Source organism: Furipterus horrens, unplaced genomic scaffold (genome assembly GCF_987537825.1).
Source record: "Furipterus horrens unplaced genomic scaffold, mFurHor1.1.pri manual_scaffold_1, whole genome shotgun sequence".
Taxonomy (NCBI): Eukaryota; Metazoa; Chordata; class Mammalia; order Chiroptera; family Furipteridae; genus Furipterus; species Furipterus horrens.
The window spans coordinates 78,629,384-78,650,377 of NW_028327171.1; the positions used below are offsets into that span (position 1 = coordinate 78,629,384).

Here is a 20,994-nt window from a genome sequence, read left to right on the forward strand (position 1 = left end):
CCTTTCCTCCATCAATCCCACCCCCCTTAGTTCATGTCCATGGGTCATGCATATAAGTTCTTTGGCTTCCCCCTTTCCTATATTATTCTTAACTTCCCCGTCTATTTTGTATCTACTAGTTATGCTTCTTAATCCCTGCACCATTTCCCCATTTCTCCCCCATCCCCCTCCCAGCTGATAACCCTCCAAATGATCCCCATATCTATGATTCTGTACCTATTCTGGTTTGCTTAGTAGGATTTTGTTTTTATTTTTTAGATTCAGGTGTTGATCGTTGTGAGTTTTTTGTCATTTTAATGTTCACAATTTTGATCTTTTTCTTAAGTAAGTCCCATTGACATTTTATATAATCATAGCTTGGTAATGATGAAGTCCTTTAGCTTTACCTTGTCTGGGATGTACTTTATCTGCCCTTTCATTCTAAATGATAGCTTTGCTGGATAGAGTAATCTTGGTTGTAAGTCCTTGCTTTTCATCACCTTGAATACTCCTTGCCAGTCCCTTCTTCCCTGCAAAGTTCCTTTGGAGAAATCAGCTGATAGTCTTATAGGCATCCCTTTGTAGGAAACACTGCTTTTCTCTTGCTGCTTTTAAGATTCTCTCTTTATCTTTAACCTTTGGCATTTTAATTATGATGTGTCTTGGTGTGGTCCTTTTTAGGTCTAGCTTGTTTGGGACTCTCTGTGCTTCCTGAACATGTATGTCTATTTCCTTCACCAAATTTGGAGAGTTCTCCGTCATTATTTTCTCACATAAGTTTTCAATTTCTTGCTCTTCCTCTTCTCATTCTGACACCCCTGTGGTTCAGATGATGGCATGTTTAAAGTTGTCCCAGAGGTTTCTAAGCCTCCCCTCATTGTTTTCAATTCTTGTTTCCTCATTCTGTACTGGTTGACTGTTTTTTTCTTCCTTATGTTCCAAATCATTGATTTGAACCCTAGTTTCTTCCCCTTCACCATTGGTTTTGTGTGGATTTTCCTTTGTTTCATTTAGCAGAGCCTTCACTTCTTCCTTTATGCGTTTGCTATAATTAAGCTTATCTGTCAAGCCTGTGAGCATCTTTATCACCAGTGTTTTGAACTCTGCGAATGTTAGGTTGGCTATCTCCTCATTTGTTAGGTTGGCTGTCTCCTCGTTGCTTAGTTCTCCCACTGGAATCTTGATCCATTCCATCTGTTGAGCCATATTTCTCTATCTCCTCATCTTGACAGGCTCAGTGTCTTAGGTGGAGCTGTCGAGTCTGTTACATTGTAAGGGGCAGAGCCTTAGGGATTTGTCAGTATAGGGCGACCTGTTTCACCACATTGTGGCGCTGTATGTGGGGGAGGGTTCAGAGAGGGAACAATGCCGCTTGCTCAGCACTTGTCCCCTTTCCAGGCACTTCTCCCACTTTTATATGGGACTGGCGCTTCTCTAGCTGTTTCCCTGTCTGTTGTACCCAGAGTGGGTGGGTCTGCGGATCTTCTAGGGCCGTGGGGACCCTTTAAACAAGCGGACTCTGCTAAGCAACCGGCAGTTTCTTCCTCCACCCCAACCCCCACTTGTTTGCCCAGTCAAAAGCAATGAGGCTCTATTTTCCCTGGCTCTGGGACCATAAGCTGCGTGGTCTGGTTTGTTGCTGGGAGTGCTCCCCAGATGTCCCTCCCAACTTTTTAAAATGTGTGACTACGCTTTTCGCTGGCCTACTGCCGCCGCCTCCACTGTACTCTGTCCTCTCCGCCCTGGCTCCACCCCTCTTACCTATTGGATGGGTATTTCTTCTTTCTGTCTTTGTTTGTATCCATGCAGCTTGATTTTCTGGAACGTCTGATTTTCTCTAGTTTTGAGGTCGTTGTATTTCTTCTTAGTTGTGGAGGGAGATGCAGCGTGTCTGTCTAGTTCTCCATCTTGGCCAGAAGTCCGTATGTGCATTTTTCTTAAAGAGCAGATCGTAGCTCTCATCAAATACTGAAAGGATCTTCATGACCAAAAAGGTTAAAACCATGACAGTGAGTTTCCATATTATGAGAAATGATAATTAAATTTTTATTATTACTTTTTCAATATGGGATTTTTGTCTCTGACCTTTATATGCCTACTTGACTCACCTTCCTTCTAGATAATATTACAGGCAAATATTAGTTTGCAACTGTTTTTTAATCATACTCTTTATTATATGAACCGAGGTTACGATTTTCCTGGTACTCATTACAATTTTAGTCAAATGTACTTTTACAAAATAAGACTTTTAACTAATAAATAGAAGAACCTGGGTCCTCTCTGGAGTGCTTAGAAACCCAGAAGTATGCATTACCTGTGTTACTTGATCCTTAGATACAGCAGTGAGTCCCTTCATTTCACTATTTTTACCATTTGAAACCCCTGCTTACTGTATTTATACGATCCATTGGCTTAAGATTTCTTTTCTTTCCATGGAACTTTACCAAGCTGTCATCTTCATAAACCTTATTTAGTTACACTGTTTACTCACCTCCAGACTTCCTTGCTGAGGACTTCCTTTGTCTTTCAGGGCATCCAGCTTCTATCATAGCAGCTGTAGTTTACACTAAAGCTTCTCAGCTTGTTCATTTTCTTGGTAATTCATGCACAAGGAGCCTGAAGAGGTTCCCATCCTTCTTCTCCCATGCCCTAGCACACTCCATTTAAAGACAAAATAACAAAGAAAAGCCTGTAGGCAGTGTTGTTAAGCAGCGAGATGTTGTCTAGGGAACACCTTCATCAGCATCAGCCCAGGCCTCCTAAATTTTAAAGGGTAGGGCCAGGACTGTTCCTGTTTTTTTTTTTTTTTGTTTTTTGCCCCTACAGGTTTTTCCAGCTCATTCTGATGCACAGCAAAAATTAAGAGCTACTGGTAAGGAAGGGAAAAGTGTGGGCTTTACAGTCAGTCCTTGGATAGCTTACTCTTTCTGAGCTTCTGTGTCTCCACTTGTAAATAAGGTTTTTAATCCCTGTGTTGTCATGTGAATTTCAAATAATGTGTTTAAAGCATCTAGTGCAGTGCTTTACTGGTGTTCTATAAATGTGATGGTGGATATGAATAGTTACTATTAATGATACATTGTGTCCAAATGGAGTGAGTTAGGAGATTCAGTTTTGAAGTATCTCATCATATGAATTTACATGAAGCTTTTGATTACAGAAAATAATGTAGTTTAGTGGGTAAGAATATGAGCCCAAGTACTCATATTACTTTTATTTTTAATATTGCATACTTTCAGAACCAGTAGGTTACTAATATTGTACCTCCAATGCTTAAGAATTTTTTCAATTAAGGTATTGATTTTAAGGAAAAATTACTAGTAGTGCCTATTCAGTATGTGAATAAAATATACAAAATGTTCAGTAGCTGATTTGTTAAATATCATGTTATTTTGATTGCTTAGGTTAAGATGTACAATGGTCTTAAAATATAACAAAGTTGTATGTGTGATACATTGCTGTGAACATTTCTGTGCTGAAATCTTGCTTTCAAAGTGCCATGTATACATATGAATGCTAATAAAATTATTATTTTATAAATCCATCTGGATATAACGATGCCAAATACTTAATATTCTCAGTTTTCATGATAAATAATTTAGGAGCAACTGTAAACAAGTATCAGTAAGGCACTAGGTAAAAAAGCATAGCACAACTTTAGAAGGGACAGAAGAAATATGTCCATCACCACCTGATTAGCTTGAGAGTTTATCATCCATTTTAAATTTATCTTTTTTATAATGTTCCTTAAACATTTGAAACTGGCATATGTGAAATGTCTTTTTCTTCAGTAATGCTTAATAATTGACACCGTGGAAAGCTCTTCAGTTTCTTTATATTTTATAAATTAAAAATTATTTAATAGTGTTAGGAGGTGTATGTATGTGTATTTCTGCTCTCCCTTATTTCCATTGTGCTTTCCAGTTAATAGTTTTGTCTCATACTTCCTTGAGAAAATAGAAACTGTCCTGTAAGAAATCCCATTTTCCCACCACCAAATTTGCTCACCTATCTGCTTTTATTCCTAAACCTTGCCTTTTTTCCTATAATATGAAAGAATTGTTTCTGCTGCTATCCAAGGTCAGCTTCTGCATTCATACTCCAGATTCCAGCCCTTTCTATGTTGGCATCTTATCCCTTTCCTTTCTTATATCAAGAGTTTCTCTCTCCGGATTATTCCTATTAGCAGAATGTGCTCTCGTGTTTCTTAACTTTATTACCAAGTTCTCTGACTCCACATCCCTCTCCTAGTTCTTCACTCCTTTTCATAGTCTGTTCAAACTTTTGGAAAGAATTGTCTATAGTAGCTATTGTCATTCTTCATATTGCATTCTTTCCTCATATACTCCGCTTGTGCTTCCATCCCTACAATTCCTTGAAACTGTTCTTGTTGGTATGAGTAAATTGTCTCCATGTTCCCAAGTTTATTGTCACTTTGCCATTCTTATATTACCTCAGAATTGACAATTTCCTCAACTTTATTTTTCTTAAACACTCTTCTTTGCATTTTTCAGTACATTTCATGGTTTTCCTCCTACTTCATTATTGGTTTCTTCTCAATCTCCTTTACTAACTCCTTTTTCTGCTTTAAATATAAATTTTGGAATAGCCCAGGCTCCTCTCTGGACTGCCAGGTTTTTTTTTATATCTATGTACCTTTTAGGTGACTTCATCCTGAAGTCATCTGATGTAAAATACCATTTATTTACTCAAATGACCCAGATTTATACTTTCAGCCCTGTCATCTCCCAGGAGCTCCAACTGATATAACTAATATCTTATAAACCTTTACTTGGACATTTTATTATCCTCACAGATTCTCTTAGTCCAAACCTTTATTTCTGTCTTCCCGCATCTCAGTAAATGGTAGTATTATCTCATCAGTATTCTATAGTTTCTACCTCTTAAGTTGATCGAGTTAGTCTAATTTTTTTTTTTTTATCACCACTGTATAATACATAGTAGTTAAGAGCTGATTCTGAAATCATACTGTAGGTTCAAATCCTGACTTTAGATACAGCTTCTGTGACCAGGGATGGTTTGTTTAGCCTTGCATTGTATATCTCAGTGTTCTTGTTGGTAAACTTGTAAAATTATTAGAACAATGCTGAAACATAGCAAGTCCTTCATTCATCTTGAATATGAGTACAACTGCTGCTACCACCATCACCACCTTCATTCCCATTCTAGTCCAGGCTTCCATTATCACTTACTGGGACTGCTTATTAACCTTCTCATTGTTTTCTATACCTATATGTTTGTCTTCCACTCATCTGCCCGAAATCCATGCACTAGACAGAATGATTTTTCTCAAATACAAATTATGTAACATTATTCCCAGGCCAAAATCAGTCTGGGAGCTTTTCCTTGATTATACTTGATATAAATTCCAGACTTCATGGCTTACAAAGTTTTAACAGTAGCCCCTGCTGACCTTTCTTAACTTCATCTCTTCTCTCACTGCTCTTTTGCCACTATGTTACAGTCGTACTATTCATTTTTCTTTGGATGGAGTAAATTATATTATACTTCCCTTGGGGTCTTTCTACTGTTTGTATTCTATGCCTGGAATGTATCACTCTTTGTCCTCATCATTTAGATTTTCATTTAATATTACCTTTCAGAGAGGCCTTCATTGACCACCCAACCAAAAGAAGCCGTGCTGATAGTCTCTGTCTCATCATATCTTTATTTTAAGTCTGCCAAGAACTTAACATGATCTGATATTTGTATTTGTTTGTTATCTGCTTTCCCCACTAGAATGCGAGTTACAAACGTCTATTCTTTTGGGAGCTCAAACTATATGCCTAGCCCATAATGCATGGCTTTACAAAAAAAGTGATAGAGAAACTTTTGAGAATACAGTTACCTTTATTTTTTACTTTATTTGCTAACCCTCCTGATTTGTGTGTAATACAGTGTCCTAAATGGACCCAGGTTCAGAAAAACAGTGCCTTAATTTACCTTCTTAGGCCTTAAACTAGATTCAGCTCTTGGTTGCCAACTAGACTCTTCATCAAGTATGTAGTTGAGTTTATCAGGATTTGTTGACCACTGAGTTATTTGACATATCTGAGCATAAAAGATTTGATAACAGCTTCTGGTTTAATTTTGCTTGAATATAACAGTCTTTGAGGTCTTGTTTTATACAATTTTTAACTACCAAAATATTCTCAAATGAGGTAAAGGATTGTTAGTAGTTGTGAAGCGTTGACATTCATCTTCTAAAGGCATTGGAAATTACAAAAATATATAATAGAGCTTGATACCTGATTAGAAACTTAAGATCATTCATCTGATTTTCAACAGTTAATATACTGTTTTTAGTTTAGTAAATGAAGACATTGTATGTCACTGGCTTCAGAAGTTTATGTAATTCTAGTGGGTGAGGGCTAATGGGGTAAATTTTAACTTACTAGTGATGAAAGGTATGTGAGTTAATCTGTGAAAGGAAGAAAAATAAGACACTGAAATATGAGACATCCTTCATTCTAAAGCTGGAAATTTTTCTAAAATAGCTTTTTTATTTTAAGCCACAGCATGGACAACACCAACAACACAGTACCCTGCAAGGATTTCTTTTTTTGTATTTTACAGCTAGTCCAAATTTCTCTTTGGTAGTATTAACGTACTCTTTTGTACCAGTCACTATGATTTCAATATTGTTGATGCTTTCTCCCTGTTCCTCTACTAAAAGAGATATCTGAATGAAAAGCTCCCTTAAATCCTTTATTTGATTTTCTAAATTAACAAGTTCCTTATGTCTCTGTTCTATCTCTGAGAGTTGTGCTTTGGTAATACTGATTTCTGTAAGCAGGCTTTCATTAAAAACTTCCCATTTTCCTTGCTGAAGCATATCATTTACTTCTTCTTCAGGTACTTGTTTTCCAGTAACTTCAAGCTGACGGAAAATAAAGGTCTTGCACTTCTCTTGCTTTGCTGCTATTGTGTCATTGTATATAAACATAGTTTGCTGAAAATGGCGGAACATTGCAGCATGCTGAGATTTAAGTATCCTTGTGACCACTGATGACTGACCATTTTCCGCCTCTGATTTTTTTGCTTCTTTTACTAAATTATCCAAACCTCTCATAATGTCCTCTGCTTGGATTTTTATTTCCTTTATAATGCTAGACTCTTTCTTAAGTAGACTAAACCTTCTCATTGAAGCCACGAGACTTTTCTGTTGCTGCCCAAATTTTTGAACACCATCTGTCAAATTGTTAATACTCTCCCGTAGTTTTTGGATCTCATATAGGTATCTCTCTGCTATAGGCTCTCTTTCATAAATGACAGCTTGCTGCAAAAACATTCCTTGTTCCTCTGCTTCTGTAGTTGGCGCATGCCTGTCTCTAGAGAGTTCAAGTTCCTTTGTTCGTTGTTTTAGTTCTTGAAGTCGGTCTTTCATCTTCCCTTTCCTCCTAAAAAGCAAAAATGGTTGTGTTGAACAAACAAAAGTTTAGTATTTTCCCCTGGAGCAGTTGGCTTCACCTAGCTACACCTATCTCCCCCTGAAGATCCTCCTATATGTCTGAAAAGAGATTAAAAATTTTTTAAAATCCCTAAGAATGTTCTCACAAACATCAGTAAAATAGAAAAAGTAATGTATAATAATTTGTGAATTGCTTTGCATGATGTGGGGCTGTTATGAATCCCATTCAGTTGAGTGAAGTAGCTGAAAAAGCAGTGATAAAAATATAACTGCCCCCAAGTAATTTTTTGTGTCATGAAACTGCCATATATAATAAAATTGTTTTTGATATAGGAAGATATATCTTTTAATGGAAGACTTGACTTAACTATATTTTTAGCTTTTAAAGTTAAAAGGGTACCCTGAAACTGCCCTTATTGCTAAAGATACTGTTCCTGGTTAATTTGGTCTCTGTAATGTTAAAAATATACTCACTTTGCTAAATATGCATAATTTAATTAAACCAGTACAGTGACCAGGAAGATTTCATATGAAGCTTTAAGCAATATGGATAATGTTGAAATTATCTTAAAATTTCTGAGGCTTTGGATTAACATATTATTTGACATAGTTTTGTTTTGTTATCCATTGCATATGTATAAGAACATATTCTTGGTCTGATTAAGCTGATTTCTCATTCTTAGCCTACCTTTCAAAGATATCCAGACTATTTTAGAACAAAATTTATACAAAGTGATATTTTTACAAACATGAGAATATATTAATATAAAATTTATTTTGGGGGCACCGATTATATTGACATTAATCATACCTTACCTTGGTAGTTATCCAAAGGATTAAGTTGATGTGCATAATTTATACATAATAATATATATCATTACATGTGTATATACATTATACATATATATAACTAAAATGAAGTGAATAAAAAGCAATTTTGTTAATAAAATACTTAATTTTCACAGACTATCTTGACTTAAGAAAGACCTTTAGACATCATGCCTTTTCATGATATTTTGGCAGCTATGAAGAAGTTGTTAAGAAAGCTACAATAGTTCATTGGAACTACATAATATCAGAGAAAAAGGTCTCTAATGTTATGCTGTGGAACTCAGTTTTGGTATATTCATGCAAATATTTTTTATCAGTGATGTGGATGTTGTCATGAAGTCATCCTTATCAAATATGTTGATGGTACAGAATTTAGAGATATCTGTATTATGTTGAAGTACAGAGTTGGGATTCAAATAACATGGAATACTATACTAAAAGTAACAAAAATGTGTTTAACCAGTGATATTTCTTTATCTAAGAAATATTCACCAAGTTGTTTAGAAAACACCTTTACATCTACAAAAATGGAGGACCTTTGCATTCATAGCAGTGCTTATGAAAATTACTGGAAATTTTAGTTAATTATGAGCTTTCTATGAGAACTATCATAATAGTCATTGTACTCTTATGAATAATAGTGTGTTACCTAGATTGACTAAGAAAGCTGTTTGATCCAGTGACTGTGCTAGTCAGAGCAAGTGGGAGACGGACTATGTTACATTCTTAGTGTGATATTTTGAAATTAAAATTCATAAATTAGAAATTTCTATACTGTCATGGAAAAGATGAGATTGAAAGACCACACAGTACATGGAAATTATTCAAAGAAATGGAAATATAGAAAATATCTACAACTGTTTTCTAAAATGTGCAGGTTTGTATATGTAAAAGGAATTAGACTTACTTGGCATAACTCCAAATGGGAATGGGTAGAAATTACATGGAGAGGGGTTCAATTAGGTATAAAGAAGACTCTTCAAACAAGTGGAGGTGTTCTGAGATGGAATGAACTGGTTCGTGAGGTAATAAGCTTGCTGTCACTGGAGGCCATCAATGAGATGTTCTTGAATAATGATCCAGTCGAGGATGTTGTAAAAATAATGCCTACATTGCATAAAAAGTTAAACCAATGTCCTGATAATATATATTCCTTTGGTTTTAAAGGACTGACATTTTGTCAAATAATTCCTGAGGCTTACTATATGCAAAGTTTTAAGCACTGTAGTATACAAGTATATTCAATAGTACCTATCCTTGAATAATTTACTATGTGAAGGGAGATGGACAGTATACAATTAAAAGTTTTAAGATGTCACATCACTTTTGATATAAGCTTTTCTTTTTTCAAATTGGCTCTTAAACATGATTTTTATTTTCCTGAAGTTAATACATATGCACAGTTTAAGAAGTGAAATGATTTCAAGGCTTATAAAGATACACATCCACCATCTACCTGCCCCACCGCATTTCATTTCCAGTTCTCAAATCCTGAAGGGAGTCATTGTTAGCTCCTCAGCTTATGTAATTTGCTTATGTAGGTGTTTCTACTTTTTCAGATTTAAAAATTATACTGAATCTTTGTTATGAAAGATGTGGATTAAACTTTTTCTGCAACCCGCCCATCCTTTCCTCAGTTTTTACCTGTCAATATAGTCATATCACAATCTTTGGTTAATTAATATTCTTTATAACATTTTTATGATTAACCAAAAAATATACATACCAGAGTTAAATAAGGCACTATATACTGTCTTTCTCAAGTAAGTTTTTCTTTTTTGTTTCTAGGCCATGTCTGTGCATAGAACTAGAAAATTTATACTTTTAAGAAAGCTTTTCGTTGACCTATTTACACATATATAGAAAGTACCCAAAACAAAATGTATAATTTAATAATTTTTCACAAAGTGAACACACTCATGTAATCATCACACTGATCAAGAACAATTTAACTTTTTAATTTTTTGAAATTATTAATTACCTATGTTTTTCAGTTGTTTCGTTTAATACGTATACATCACTGATTCAATCTAAAACTCTTAAATTGACCTGAAAATATCTTAATATATTTAGAATTTATTAAGTTATTCTGTTATTTTCTTTCATTTTATTATTTCATCTTTTGAGGCTTATAGCTTGACCTGATTTACCAGATAACTCCTGTGTTGGGAGTTTTTTCTTCTTTCTTGTATATCTCCTCCTGATTCCTGATTCCTGATATCTATTCCAGGTTTATCATTTGATTTGGGTACATGCCATAGCTTTCTTTTAAAATGTAAATGTGATAACTTTTATTTCTGAAAATGTTTTTATTCTATTCTTATATCTGAATGATATATTTTCTGTGGATATATTTCTTACATAGTCCCTTAGAATTTTGAAAATTTTGCTGTGTTTTCTTCTAACTTTCTTTGTTGCCCTTGAGAAATCTGCCATCTGATTCCTGTTATATATATTTATTTATTTATTTATTTATTTATTTATTTATTTATTTATTTTTCTTTCATGAAACTCTTGGCCTTTTCTTTTTATTTCTCGTGTTCTAAAATTTCACAATAACATACCCAGGGTAGGTCCTTCTGCAGTATTTGCTAGATATTTGATAGTGCTTTTCAATCTGAAAATTCTTATATTTAGGATTTGGTGGCAGGGGAGGGGTCCTAATTTTTTAAAGAACTTCAGCTTCTCCATTTTCTTGGTATACTTTTCTTTGAAGATCTCCTTATTTGGAAGTTAACTTCCTTAACTATTCTAATTTTCCTAGTGTCTGCAAGGTCAAGTTTCTTGTCAGAGGCCACACAACTAAAAGCGGCAGAGGCTGTATTCAGATATACATCTACCTAATGCAGATTTGTGCTTTTCCTCTAATCCATAGTGATAGATATTGTTTGTTGTGCTATTTTTAAAACAGACTTGTGTTCCTGATAATATGGAACAAAGAAGAGTAACAATATTGGAGACTGAGATTAGCAATGGGGAGATCAAAACATTTTGATTTTTTTATTTGTGAGAATTAAGTTCTATCTAATGTTTATGTAACTGTTAAGAAGCATTTAATAACCTTTAAATTTCTCAAGAACTACAATGTCTCCAACTTTCTCTTTGGTAGTATGACTTGGAACAAATCCTAAAACAAATCCCTCTAATAGTTTTATAGCTGCTTAGATCTTTCTTTTTAAATTAAAAATAAATCATCAATTCTATCAAAAGCCTTTTTTTCTAAAGCATCATAGCTTACATTTTTTAAAGAAATAGAATATTTCATATTTATATTGTAACACAGTATACCTTTGCAAAATACTTTTGGGAAATTCAATTTTACTGTCACTGACTTTGGAAACCAAGATATTTGACCCTTGTAAAGGCCGTCTTTTCCTGGGTTGCTGTCCATGGAAGAACAGTTTCTTCAAGGAGTACCACATTCATATTTGAGTAAAAGGTACTTGAAGAAACTCTTCAAAATATATGGATATATGTTTTGTATTCATTATTCTTAATTTTACTAGGAAAAATAGTAAATATGCTGAATCTCTTATATATATATTTTATATGTTACTGATACTACAGGAAAAAGTCAGATTTCCTTTCAGGGCTGTATATCATGGCATATACATATAATAAAGTAAGTAAATGATGTTTATATGAAACTAAAATTCATACTGTGTTCATCTTGATTTATAGATCCTATGTGTTTTCTTTGAATAGTTAAAGGGTATTTATGTTAAAGATCCTTTATACTGTTACGTTATTTTTGGTTTCTGAGGAATAAATGTCTTTGTTGTAGCCACTGAGAGTTTGCCTTGGTGGAAGGCAAATGGATTTAGTGAACTTTGTCAGTAGTTTATTTCCAATGAGAAATTGTATTATACAAGAATGCCTGGAGTGCCCTGCATTGTAGATACATTTTTCCCCCCAGTATCCAGCACTTTATTCCAGTTCCTGCTAGTCAGGTTGAGCTGAAAGAGGAAAACACCCCACATTCCCGACTTGGACATCAATCAAGGGGTTAGAAGAAGAATATTTAACTAAAATGATGTTTTTAAATGGGAAGCAGAGATAGGCTTACAGTACATCGTCTGACACAAAAATGTGGGTGCTCAGGAGTTGGAAGGTTAAAAAATAATAAGAGTAACACTGGGTATAGAAGACAAGCTGTTCCAGAACCTCAGAGGCAGGCTCATATGGCCTCTCCTAGCAATCCTGCCTGTGGTCACCCCTGGAGTCCAGCTTGCCAGAGCCAAACCCACTTCTGTTCCTACTACCTCGCCCCCTCAGAAGCCCCCATGGTCCCTGCCTCGGCCTCAGTAGCCTCCCTGATCATAGCCTCCTCTGCCACCATGACGATCATCTCCATAGCAACCCCCATATGAGAGCCTCCTGGTCCCTCTCCCAGGCCATCTGGTTTAGGATTCTTACACTGGTTGCATTCATTCCTGCAAGAGAAGTTTATATTCTCATATGTAGGATTAGGACACTTGCAGCCCCTAGCTCGCTGCTGTCCTCCACTGCCACCACCTCCACTGGGGAATCCTCCCTGGCCGCTGCCACTGTCACCATCTATCTCCATAGCCCCCATGGCCCATGGGTCCTCCTCACTCTTGGCCTCTATGAGCACTGCCACCATCCCAATTGAAATCTCACCAACTAGAAAATGAGACCTTGATGTGATTCCCAGAGAATTCTTTACCATCAAACCAGTCAATATCTGCTGTAGCAGAAGTGGGTCATCAAATGATACTGTTGCCTCTCCCTTCACTTGCCTGTTTCCCTGGGTATAGATTAATCATGGGCTGCCCTATTTTCCTATTTGTCTTAACAATAATAATACCAATCTACTTAAAGTTATCAGCCACAGATTCAATTGTAACATTCTCACCCAGGCCTTGCATGAAGATGGTGTTTTGTCTAAATTATCCTGTTCAATCATGACAGGATCCTTGGTTCTGAGGGCTACCAAATTACTGAAGCCACCACAGTCACTTCTGCCCACACTGCCCCTGCTTCCATGGCCACCTCCATGACCTCTGGGTTCACAGCCACCAGCTACCCCTAGTGGTTGTGACCACTGCCACTGCTGCAGTCTCATGCCCCATGGTCCTTCTGGCTGCCCCTGCAGCCACCACCGCCATCACTCCTCTGGTCCTGATTGCCATAACCTCAGCCAGTGCTGCCACCGCTCAGGTGGGACTGATCTTGGCCCTTGTTACCTCCATCACCCCCTCCACTGCCTCCACTGCTGCTGTTCTGCTGGTTCTGTTGTCTGTAGCACTGAGGAGGATTATGGGAGCTTTGCTGCTGTCCATGGGTAGGCTGCTGACCACCACCCCTATTACCGTCTCCGTAGCTTCCAAAGCCCATGGGTCCTCCTTGCCCTCAGCCTCCATGACCCCCACTCTGGGGCTGCTCCTAGTTGCTGCTCTGAGAACTGCTGCTGTAACTTCCCGAGGTGCTGCTAGGAGCTGGCTGCTGGCCATAGTCAGGGTGAGACTGCTTCCCCCAAGATGACTGAGAAGTCTGGTCACAGCCATACCCACCAGTTGATCTGTGTCCCTGGGGATTGACTGAGTGCCATAGCCTGTGTTCTGGGTCTGTCCAGAGAACCAGTGCTCAGGCCTTAGCCACTATAACTGCTGTCCACAGAGCTGATTGTTCTGCGAGGGATGACCCTGCCCAAGCAGAGTGGGGCGGGCCCCAATAGCTTTGGGTTGCTTGCGTATAGTCATGAGGCCAGGATGGTGCACATGCACATGGGCCAATAAGCAACAATATTCCTCCAACACCACAGAGCAGCAACACCTTGAGGACTTGGGATACATCCTTCACCCATTTTTGTAGTTGTCACTACTAGGGCTCCATGGAATTTGCCTGTTGTAGCCCAGGTAGTATAAATATGGGCCTAATTTTTCTCTACTGTTGTAATCCTAGAGAAACCAACAGAGATTTTATGGTTTCTGTGTATAGACTGTTCCTTTTTTTCTAGTTCACTACTCACTGCTTCATATAGGAAGTTCAGTTTTAGTTCCCTGTTCACAAACACTATACCCCAGCTCCTAGTAGCTCATGGAGTTCCTTTAATTCCTGCTTTCTACTTTGGTTGTATGTTCCTTCCATTTCTGGCACTTGGCAAATTCTCCTTCAAATGTAATGATGTAGTTTTACGGGTTTTTTTTTTTTTTTTCTCAAGATCATATCAGACACTTCTGTATGTAGAAGAGGGAAGAATTTCTGTTCTGTGCATCTTAACTGAAGGTCACAGCTGATTATTGGTATAGAGTTAACATAATTTGAAATGTTCCCCAAATCCTTGTTCATCTCTGCAGAAATTGTCTTAATGTAGGTACTCAGGTGCACTTACATACAGTATACAGATTGCATTTTCTAATAGGTGCATACTCATAACTAGATGTATATTTCCAAATCAGTTGCTTAATCATATATCTTTATAAAATCGAATATTAGACAAAATGAGACATCTAAGCACATTAGAATTTAAGTTGGGAGAGACAAAGTTCATTAACACAAAATATTAAACTCATAGTTATCAGATCATTTAATTGCTTAGGGTAGGTGAAACTGATGAGACTACCATTTTACACAATCTTTTCTGTGCCTTAAATTTATTTTCTTAATGTTGGAAGAGTTCAATTCAAATATGAATAATCTTTCAGCATGTTTAACTTATTGCATTGCTCTATATTTTTCAATTCTACTGTCAATAACTGACTATATTTTTGAACTTAAACTTGATATTTGCAAAAAGAAGAAACACTAATTAATAAACATGGTAACCAACTTAAGACAGTTTGTTCTGGGAAATGGAAAAGTAAACTTGTATGAGTCAAGTAAAACTTTCTACAGACAAGGAACGTTACCAGGAACAGAAATATGAATAAAAATTACCTAGTGCTTTAAGAAGTGTACTCTTGGACAGGTACTGTATAGACTTATATATATATATATATTTTTTTTTTTTAATTTATTTATTTGTTTGTTTACTTATTTTTTATTTTTAGAGAGAAGGGAAAGGAGAAAGAGAGGGAGAGAAACATCTCTGTGTGGTTGTCTCTCACTCGCACCCCCAACTGGGGACCTGACGTGCAACCTAGTAATGTGTCCTAGCTGGGAATCGAACCAGTGTCACTGGGCTCGCAGGCCTACACTCAATCCACTGAGCCACAGCAGCCAGGGCCGACTTATATACTTTTAGAGAAAAGGTTTTTTAAAATATTTGTTATATTGATTAAATAAAATATTTCAATAAATGTAACCAGTTCTTATCTAACATAAAATGAGGGTTTTTATTTTATTGTTGTTGTTGTTGTTCTGCTTTATGTATGAGTATGAGGACAGCTTGCAGAATTTCCCTAGTTCAAGGTGAAAGGAGCTCATGTTATTGGAATAGTCATCTCTTGGTTACTTAAATGAGGAAAACAAACAAACAGATATTGCAAGTTGCCTATCTCTTCTCTAAGTTTAAATTATCTGCCATTTTCGTAATGCAGTCTTTCAGGGCCTTTTTATATTCTACTTTTTATTTAGTGTAAATAAGTTAATTGTTAACTGACTTGTTTAATGTAACCATAAGACCTTTCTTGTTTAAATACTAAGACTTCTGTCATTTTGAACTCTTACTTTCCTGATGGAAGTATACTGTACATACATAATATAATTTTTATTTTAAATTTAAAACTGTATAGCCATGAAGATATGTTTTAGATGTTATATAGCCCACTTTCAAAGCTACCCTTAAAACACTTACTAAACGCCATTATCTTTTTATTTGAAATGGGTTATTTATTAAGTTCTAATATGGTAACAATTATAAAATAACTTTGAGGAAATATCAAGAAGTAAACTGTTTTGGTTAAGTCTTTATATACTGCTTAATTTTGAAAATATCAGCTCTGTTTATATATATATATATATATATATATATATATATATACACACACACACACACATATATAGCATTAAAAATTATTCTGACTTAAAAATGCAAAACTACCAAATCAAATGTAATATTTGTATTAAATATTATAATTATACTTTTAGTACACTACCTAAAACATTTAAAAAATAAGTACTTTAATATTTTACAGTAGTTCCTCTTACAATATTATTTTATAATTTTCTCAAATTAATTTTAAAATATTTTGGGAAACAATGAAGAAATTAAGACCCTCTAGAAAGTTATCTTAAGTTTTTAAAAGTTATGCATATGTGTCTAATTTGGGCATAAGCTTTTCAGAATTCAATATAAAAAAAGTTTTCTTTAAAGCAAGCACAGTATGACTAATTTATAGTCAGTCTGTAAAAGAATATTTTAAGCTTGTTTTTATAAGATCTGACTTTCTAGTATTTCCAAAATGAGAAGCTATTTTTTAAAGGACTTAAAAGAAAAAGTTAATTTTTTATTATAATGGTCTATTTCTGAGATCTCTAAACCCAAATCCTGTTCAATTTAGTAGTTAATATGAGCAGATTAGCTGTCGGTAGCCCAGTCCAAATCCGAGCAAAACAGGTAATTTTAATTATTTGTTTAGCTATTTTAAATGTCACAGATTTCAGGCTATCAGTGTCTCACATTAAAAAGCACAAAAGAGTGGTTTATTTACCTTGTCTTGTTCCTTTTGTTGCTTTTCCACCTGCGGTGTTGGAGTCCTGACTTTGAGAGGAAAACTGAGTATCACCTGTTATATTTTGATCAAATTGTTTCTATCTTGTAGTTCACAGGCAATTTCTATGGGGTTTTCAGATAGTTAAGTTAATTGAAACCAAATTATGAGGCCAAATAAGTTAGAGATAAAGTTGTCTTTTTGCTGAAAGAACAAATTGCTTACTTCACACCTGGAGAATCCGGTTCTGCCTGTTAACCTCCCAGTCTTTAGATTAAAGAAAGATCATTTTCATTGGAGCTAGTTGGTAACAGGAAGTTCTTGTTAAAATGCCTACATGGAGTAGTTGGCACAGGCTCTATATTATATATAAAATACATTAATCATTTAAAAGGGGGTTTGAATTTAAAACAAAGTTTGTTTTCTTTAGGTATCAGAACTTGTTAAATACACAGAATTTGGAACAGGAATGGAAAGAAGCTTGGTGTAAAGGCTTTTTGTTCCTTTTACTTGAAAATGATTGAATTCTATCTTATTTTAGGACATCTCAAGGGCTTCGTTCATAAAAACATTGAATTTCAGAACTACAACTGCCAGAAAAGAGGTCCTGTCTTTAAACCTTGTACCCATTTTTTATTATATCTGTTATTTTTATTTTAAAATAAATTTCATGCATAGTTTTCAATATACAAAGTAAAAGTTATGCAGCAATATATGTTATGCTGTTTATTATATTAATATAATAATTGAAAATTAATTTTTACCAGAGTGAAGTATTTGTTTGAAAAATTAGAGATGAAATGTCTCTAACACTGCTAAATTTCCCTACTGTCCCCTTTTTTTCTGCCTGATTTTTATGATTTGAGGGTGAGAAGAAAGAGAGACATTGGTATAATTTCTATCAAAATAACATTTGCATTTATTCTTTCATTTTGTATCCCCACATCCTGGAATCTGTTCCCAAAATAAGAAACAAGTCTTTCCTACACTTATTCTTCATAGTCCTCTCTGTAAAAACAAAACACTGGATGGAAACAACCCAAAAGTCCTTCAGTGTGGGTCTGGCTGAATAAACAATGAAACACCTATATAATGAGCTTTTTGCTCATTTATAAATAATATACTAATAAAGAAGATGTATTTTTTAGGATTTACTGTTTTAAAAGATGGAAGGTGGTACACAGAGTATAATATGTTAGTTTTTGAGAAAGAAAAGAATTGTGGAGACACAAATATACAAACATCCCCCAACTAGTCAATAGTAGTTAACATCTATAGTGCCCAAATTTTGATCTTTAAAATATAATTTTGCCCTTATACATGTTTATATTTTCAAAAAGAAATAATGGGGGAGGGGCACGATGAACTAAAAATAATGAAAATGGTTACTTACAGGAGAATGGATGGAATAGAGAGAGGAAAAGGGACAAAGTTGGGTTATACTTCTGATTGTATTTTATTTTAATAGTTTTGAATTTGGAACTACATAAATGTTTTAAAAATTAAACCTTAAAAAATAAAACTAAAAAGCAAAAGCAGGCTGAAACAAGTGAACTTAGCTATAAATCTAGATGGTGATGTAGCCATAAAGAGAGGGATTATTTCAAGTAATTTTAAAACCCAATATTTTGATTGTGCACTCTTGTGGGATATATTTTAGAGACAAGAATAACCACAAAGATATTTTAACCTGCATTTAGTAATCTTATTTTTAGTAATAATATTGGTATTGTATTGAAACTCATATATTGTAGGATAAGGCAAATAATCAATGACAGTGCTACTAGGAACTGTAGTTTTCAGCTTAAGAAAAAAAGTTACACAATCTAAGAAACTAAGTAAAAACTTGGTAGTATTTGATTTAAAATGGAAAAATCAATATAAGCTGATGATGTAAATGTCTTCTTTCTTAAAAATACACACACACACACACACCCAGTTTGTTAACTGAAAAGATCTAGAAAACAATGGCAAGTCAATAGCAATAAATGTCTATAATGCCCCAGGCTGTGGTAATTAAAATACCACCCGTCCAAAAGGAAGAAGGCCTCCTTAGGCAATGGCTGATTCTAGGTGTGGAATATTATTTCTTACAAAAAAGCAAAAAGATACCAAAGAGTATGGAAGTTGTAACAAAAGAACACAGGAGCCAAATAAAAGAGAACTCCCACTGACCAAGAATGGATAATTGAAAAAGAACAGTAACTACAATATATTGAAACACATCACATATATTTTAATAATCCATTATTTCATAATGATGTTCCCCACAAACCAAAGAAAGCAACTTGGTCACCTTTGGAGGTTGGCAGAACACCCATATATTATTATTAATATTAGGAAATGAAGGCAAAGGATTGAACATTTATCTTGACTTTTCTGAGTTGTATTTAAGTAAGAGTAAGCAAGTAGTTGATGAAAGCTTACTTTTTAGCAAAAATCCAACTAGTAAATGCAGAAAGAATATAGAACTAGAAAAGTCACAATTTTATAAGCTATTATAAAATAATGGAATTTAGCAGAGGTCAACAGATTCTAAAATCATTTGATGGTAGTATTTTGGCTGAATCAGGTTGACTCCAGCTGAACCACTGATCTGTTTTAACATCACTAAACATGGTACAATCAAATGCCTCCTGAGTACCAGCACCATGTGGATAATTTTTAAAGGGAGTTCATAAGGGTTCATTAGATATTTTCTTCTATGTATTTTTTAAATAATATATATTTACCCGAAATGTCTTATCAAACCCTGACCAAGACAGTATTTTATTAAATTTTTTGACCTCTGCTATCTGATAAGAAACGGTGGTATTTTATGATAACTTTTTTTAGAACTTATTTTGGTTTTTCATTTTGTTTCTAATTGAATATAATGTTCTTTATGCACACTGCTATGCAAAGTAAATTATAGATAGAAGGGGCCCCAGCTCTCCAGTAGATTGCACATTTATGTGGACGCATTCACAAACTGGAAATGAAGATAAGCTCAAATATTACAAGCTCATACTAAATATTTGGGTATTTAAAACATGAACACTTTGGCCCTGGCAAGTGTGGCTCAGTTGGTTTGTGCGTCATCCCATGTACCAAAAGGTTGTGGCAATTCTAGGTCAGGGCACATATGTGGACTGCAGGTTCTGTTCCTGGTCGGGACACTTAAGGCGGCAAACCGTCTATGTTTCTCTCTCTCCTTCCCTCTCTAAAATTAATACATCTGTCCTCGGGTAAAGATAAAAACTTTTTTAAAGCATGAACACGTATTTTAAGAAGATAAGGACATAAGGGCATTTACATCTTGATGCAATGTATTTTAAGAAAATACAGACCTAATTAATATGAAAATTAGAGCTGATGTGGCTGAGGGCTGTGGAAACTAGTCCATTTCTCTACTTGTAGACTTTTTTGTTGGCCTGTGGACATATTGCTTCTTTTCTTGACACTTGTCTTCTCTTTCTTAGGGCAATTCTTACAAATTTATTTTATCAGTAAAATAAAGGGAAAATGATGAAATGGATTCTACAGTACACTCTTAAACTGATTTGTTCTGTAGTCAGTAAGTTTAAAACTTTGGAATGAGAACATGGTCAAAGTGGCTGTCTGAGTATATATTTGCTATAAAACCACTTTATATCTCTCTAGGTTGGCAAATAAACAAGACAAGGAAGGGGCTTTAGGAGAAGCTGATGTAATTGAATGTCTATCTCTGGAAAAAATGGTCAATGAGCACAAGTGCCTGTGTCAAATAGTAAGTTTTGGAGTTTGTTTTTTGCCCTATCGAATATGTTCAGTATAATTTAGTTTTTGTAAAGGTGATAGACAATTAGGTGTAGACTAAATAAGTAATTCATTAGTGTTTTAAATGAAATTTTTTTACCTCAGAAATGACACTCTCACTGTTTTTTAAAAAAATATTAATATTGTAATATTTGTTTTCTATTTAGTTATTGACTTTCATAAATTATCTTCTGAGATTTTAAAGACTAGGTTTGCTTTTTGTTTAAGGTATTGCTGACAGGACTTGTAAGCTATACAGACACGTCTTGCTATAAATTTTGTAAATGGTTGAAACACATAAAAACAAAATTTAAACCTAGAGGTTTAAATGAGTTTTAAACCATCATATTAGGAGAATTA

The 20,994-nt window shown here is 34.9% G+C and overlaps 2 protein-coding genes and 1 pseudogene across 3 annotated transcripts in view; 1 reads left to right on the forward strand and 2 right to left on the reverse strand.

The window, feature by feature from the left end:
* Positions 1-20,994, forward strand: part of ARL13B (ARF like GTPase 13B) — a 64,941-nt gene that overhangs the window by 29,423 nt on the left and 14,524 nt on the right. Inside the window, exon 4 of the mRNA XM_090292090.1 lies at positions 20,500-20,605. Within this exon, the coding sequence (XP_090148216.1) occupies positions 20,500-20,605 (106 nt within the window). The remainder of the gene's footprint in view (positions 1-20,499; positions 20,606-20,994) is intronic.
* Positions 5,850-17,103, reverse strand: STX19 (syntaxin 19). Of its 2 annotated transcripts, none has more exons than XM_090291988.1 (2): positions 16,858-17,103; positions 5,850-7,400 (listed from the first exon to the last, which is right to left on the reverse strand). In XM_090291988.1, exon 2 carries the CDS (start codon positions 7,385-7,387, stop codon positions 6,503-6,505), a length of 885 nt encoding a protein of 294 aa, XP_090148114.1. In that variant the 5' UTR covers positions 7,388-7,400; positions 16,858-17,103; the 3' UTR covers positions 5,850-6,502. The 2 variants fall into 2 exon arrangements, with proteins under 2 accessions (XP_090148114.1, XP_090148050.1); XM_090291924.1 differs by lacking the exon at positions 16,858-17,103 and adding an exon at positions 9,150-9,218.
* LOC150021337 (uncharacterized) lies at positions 12,305-16,011 on the reverse strand (annotated as a pseudogene).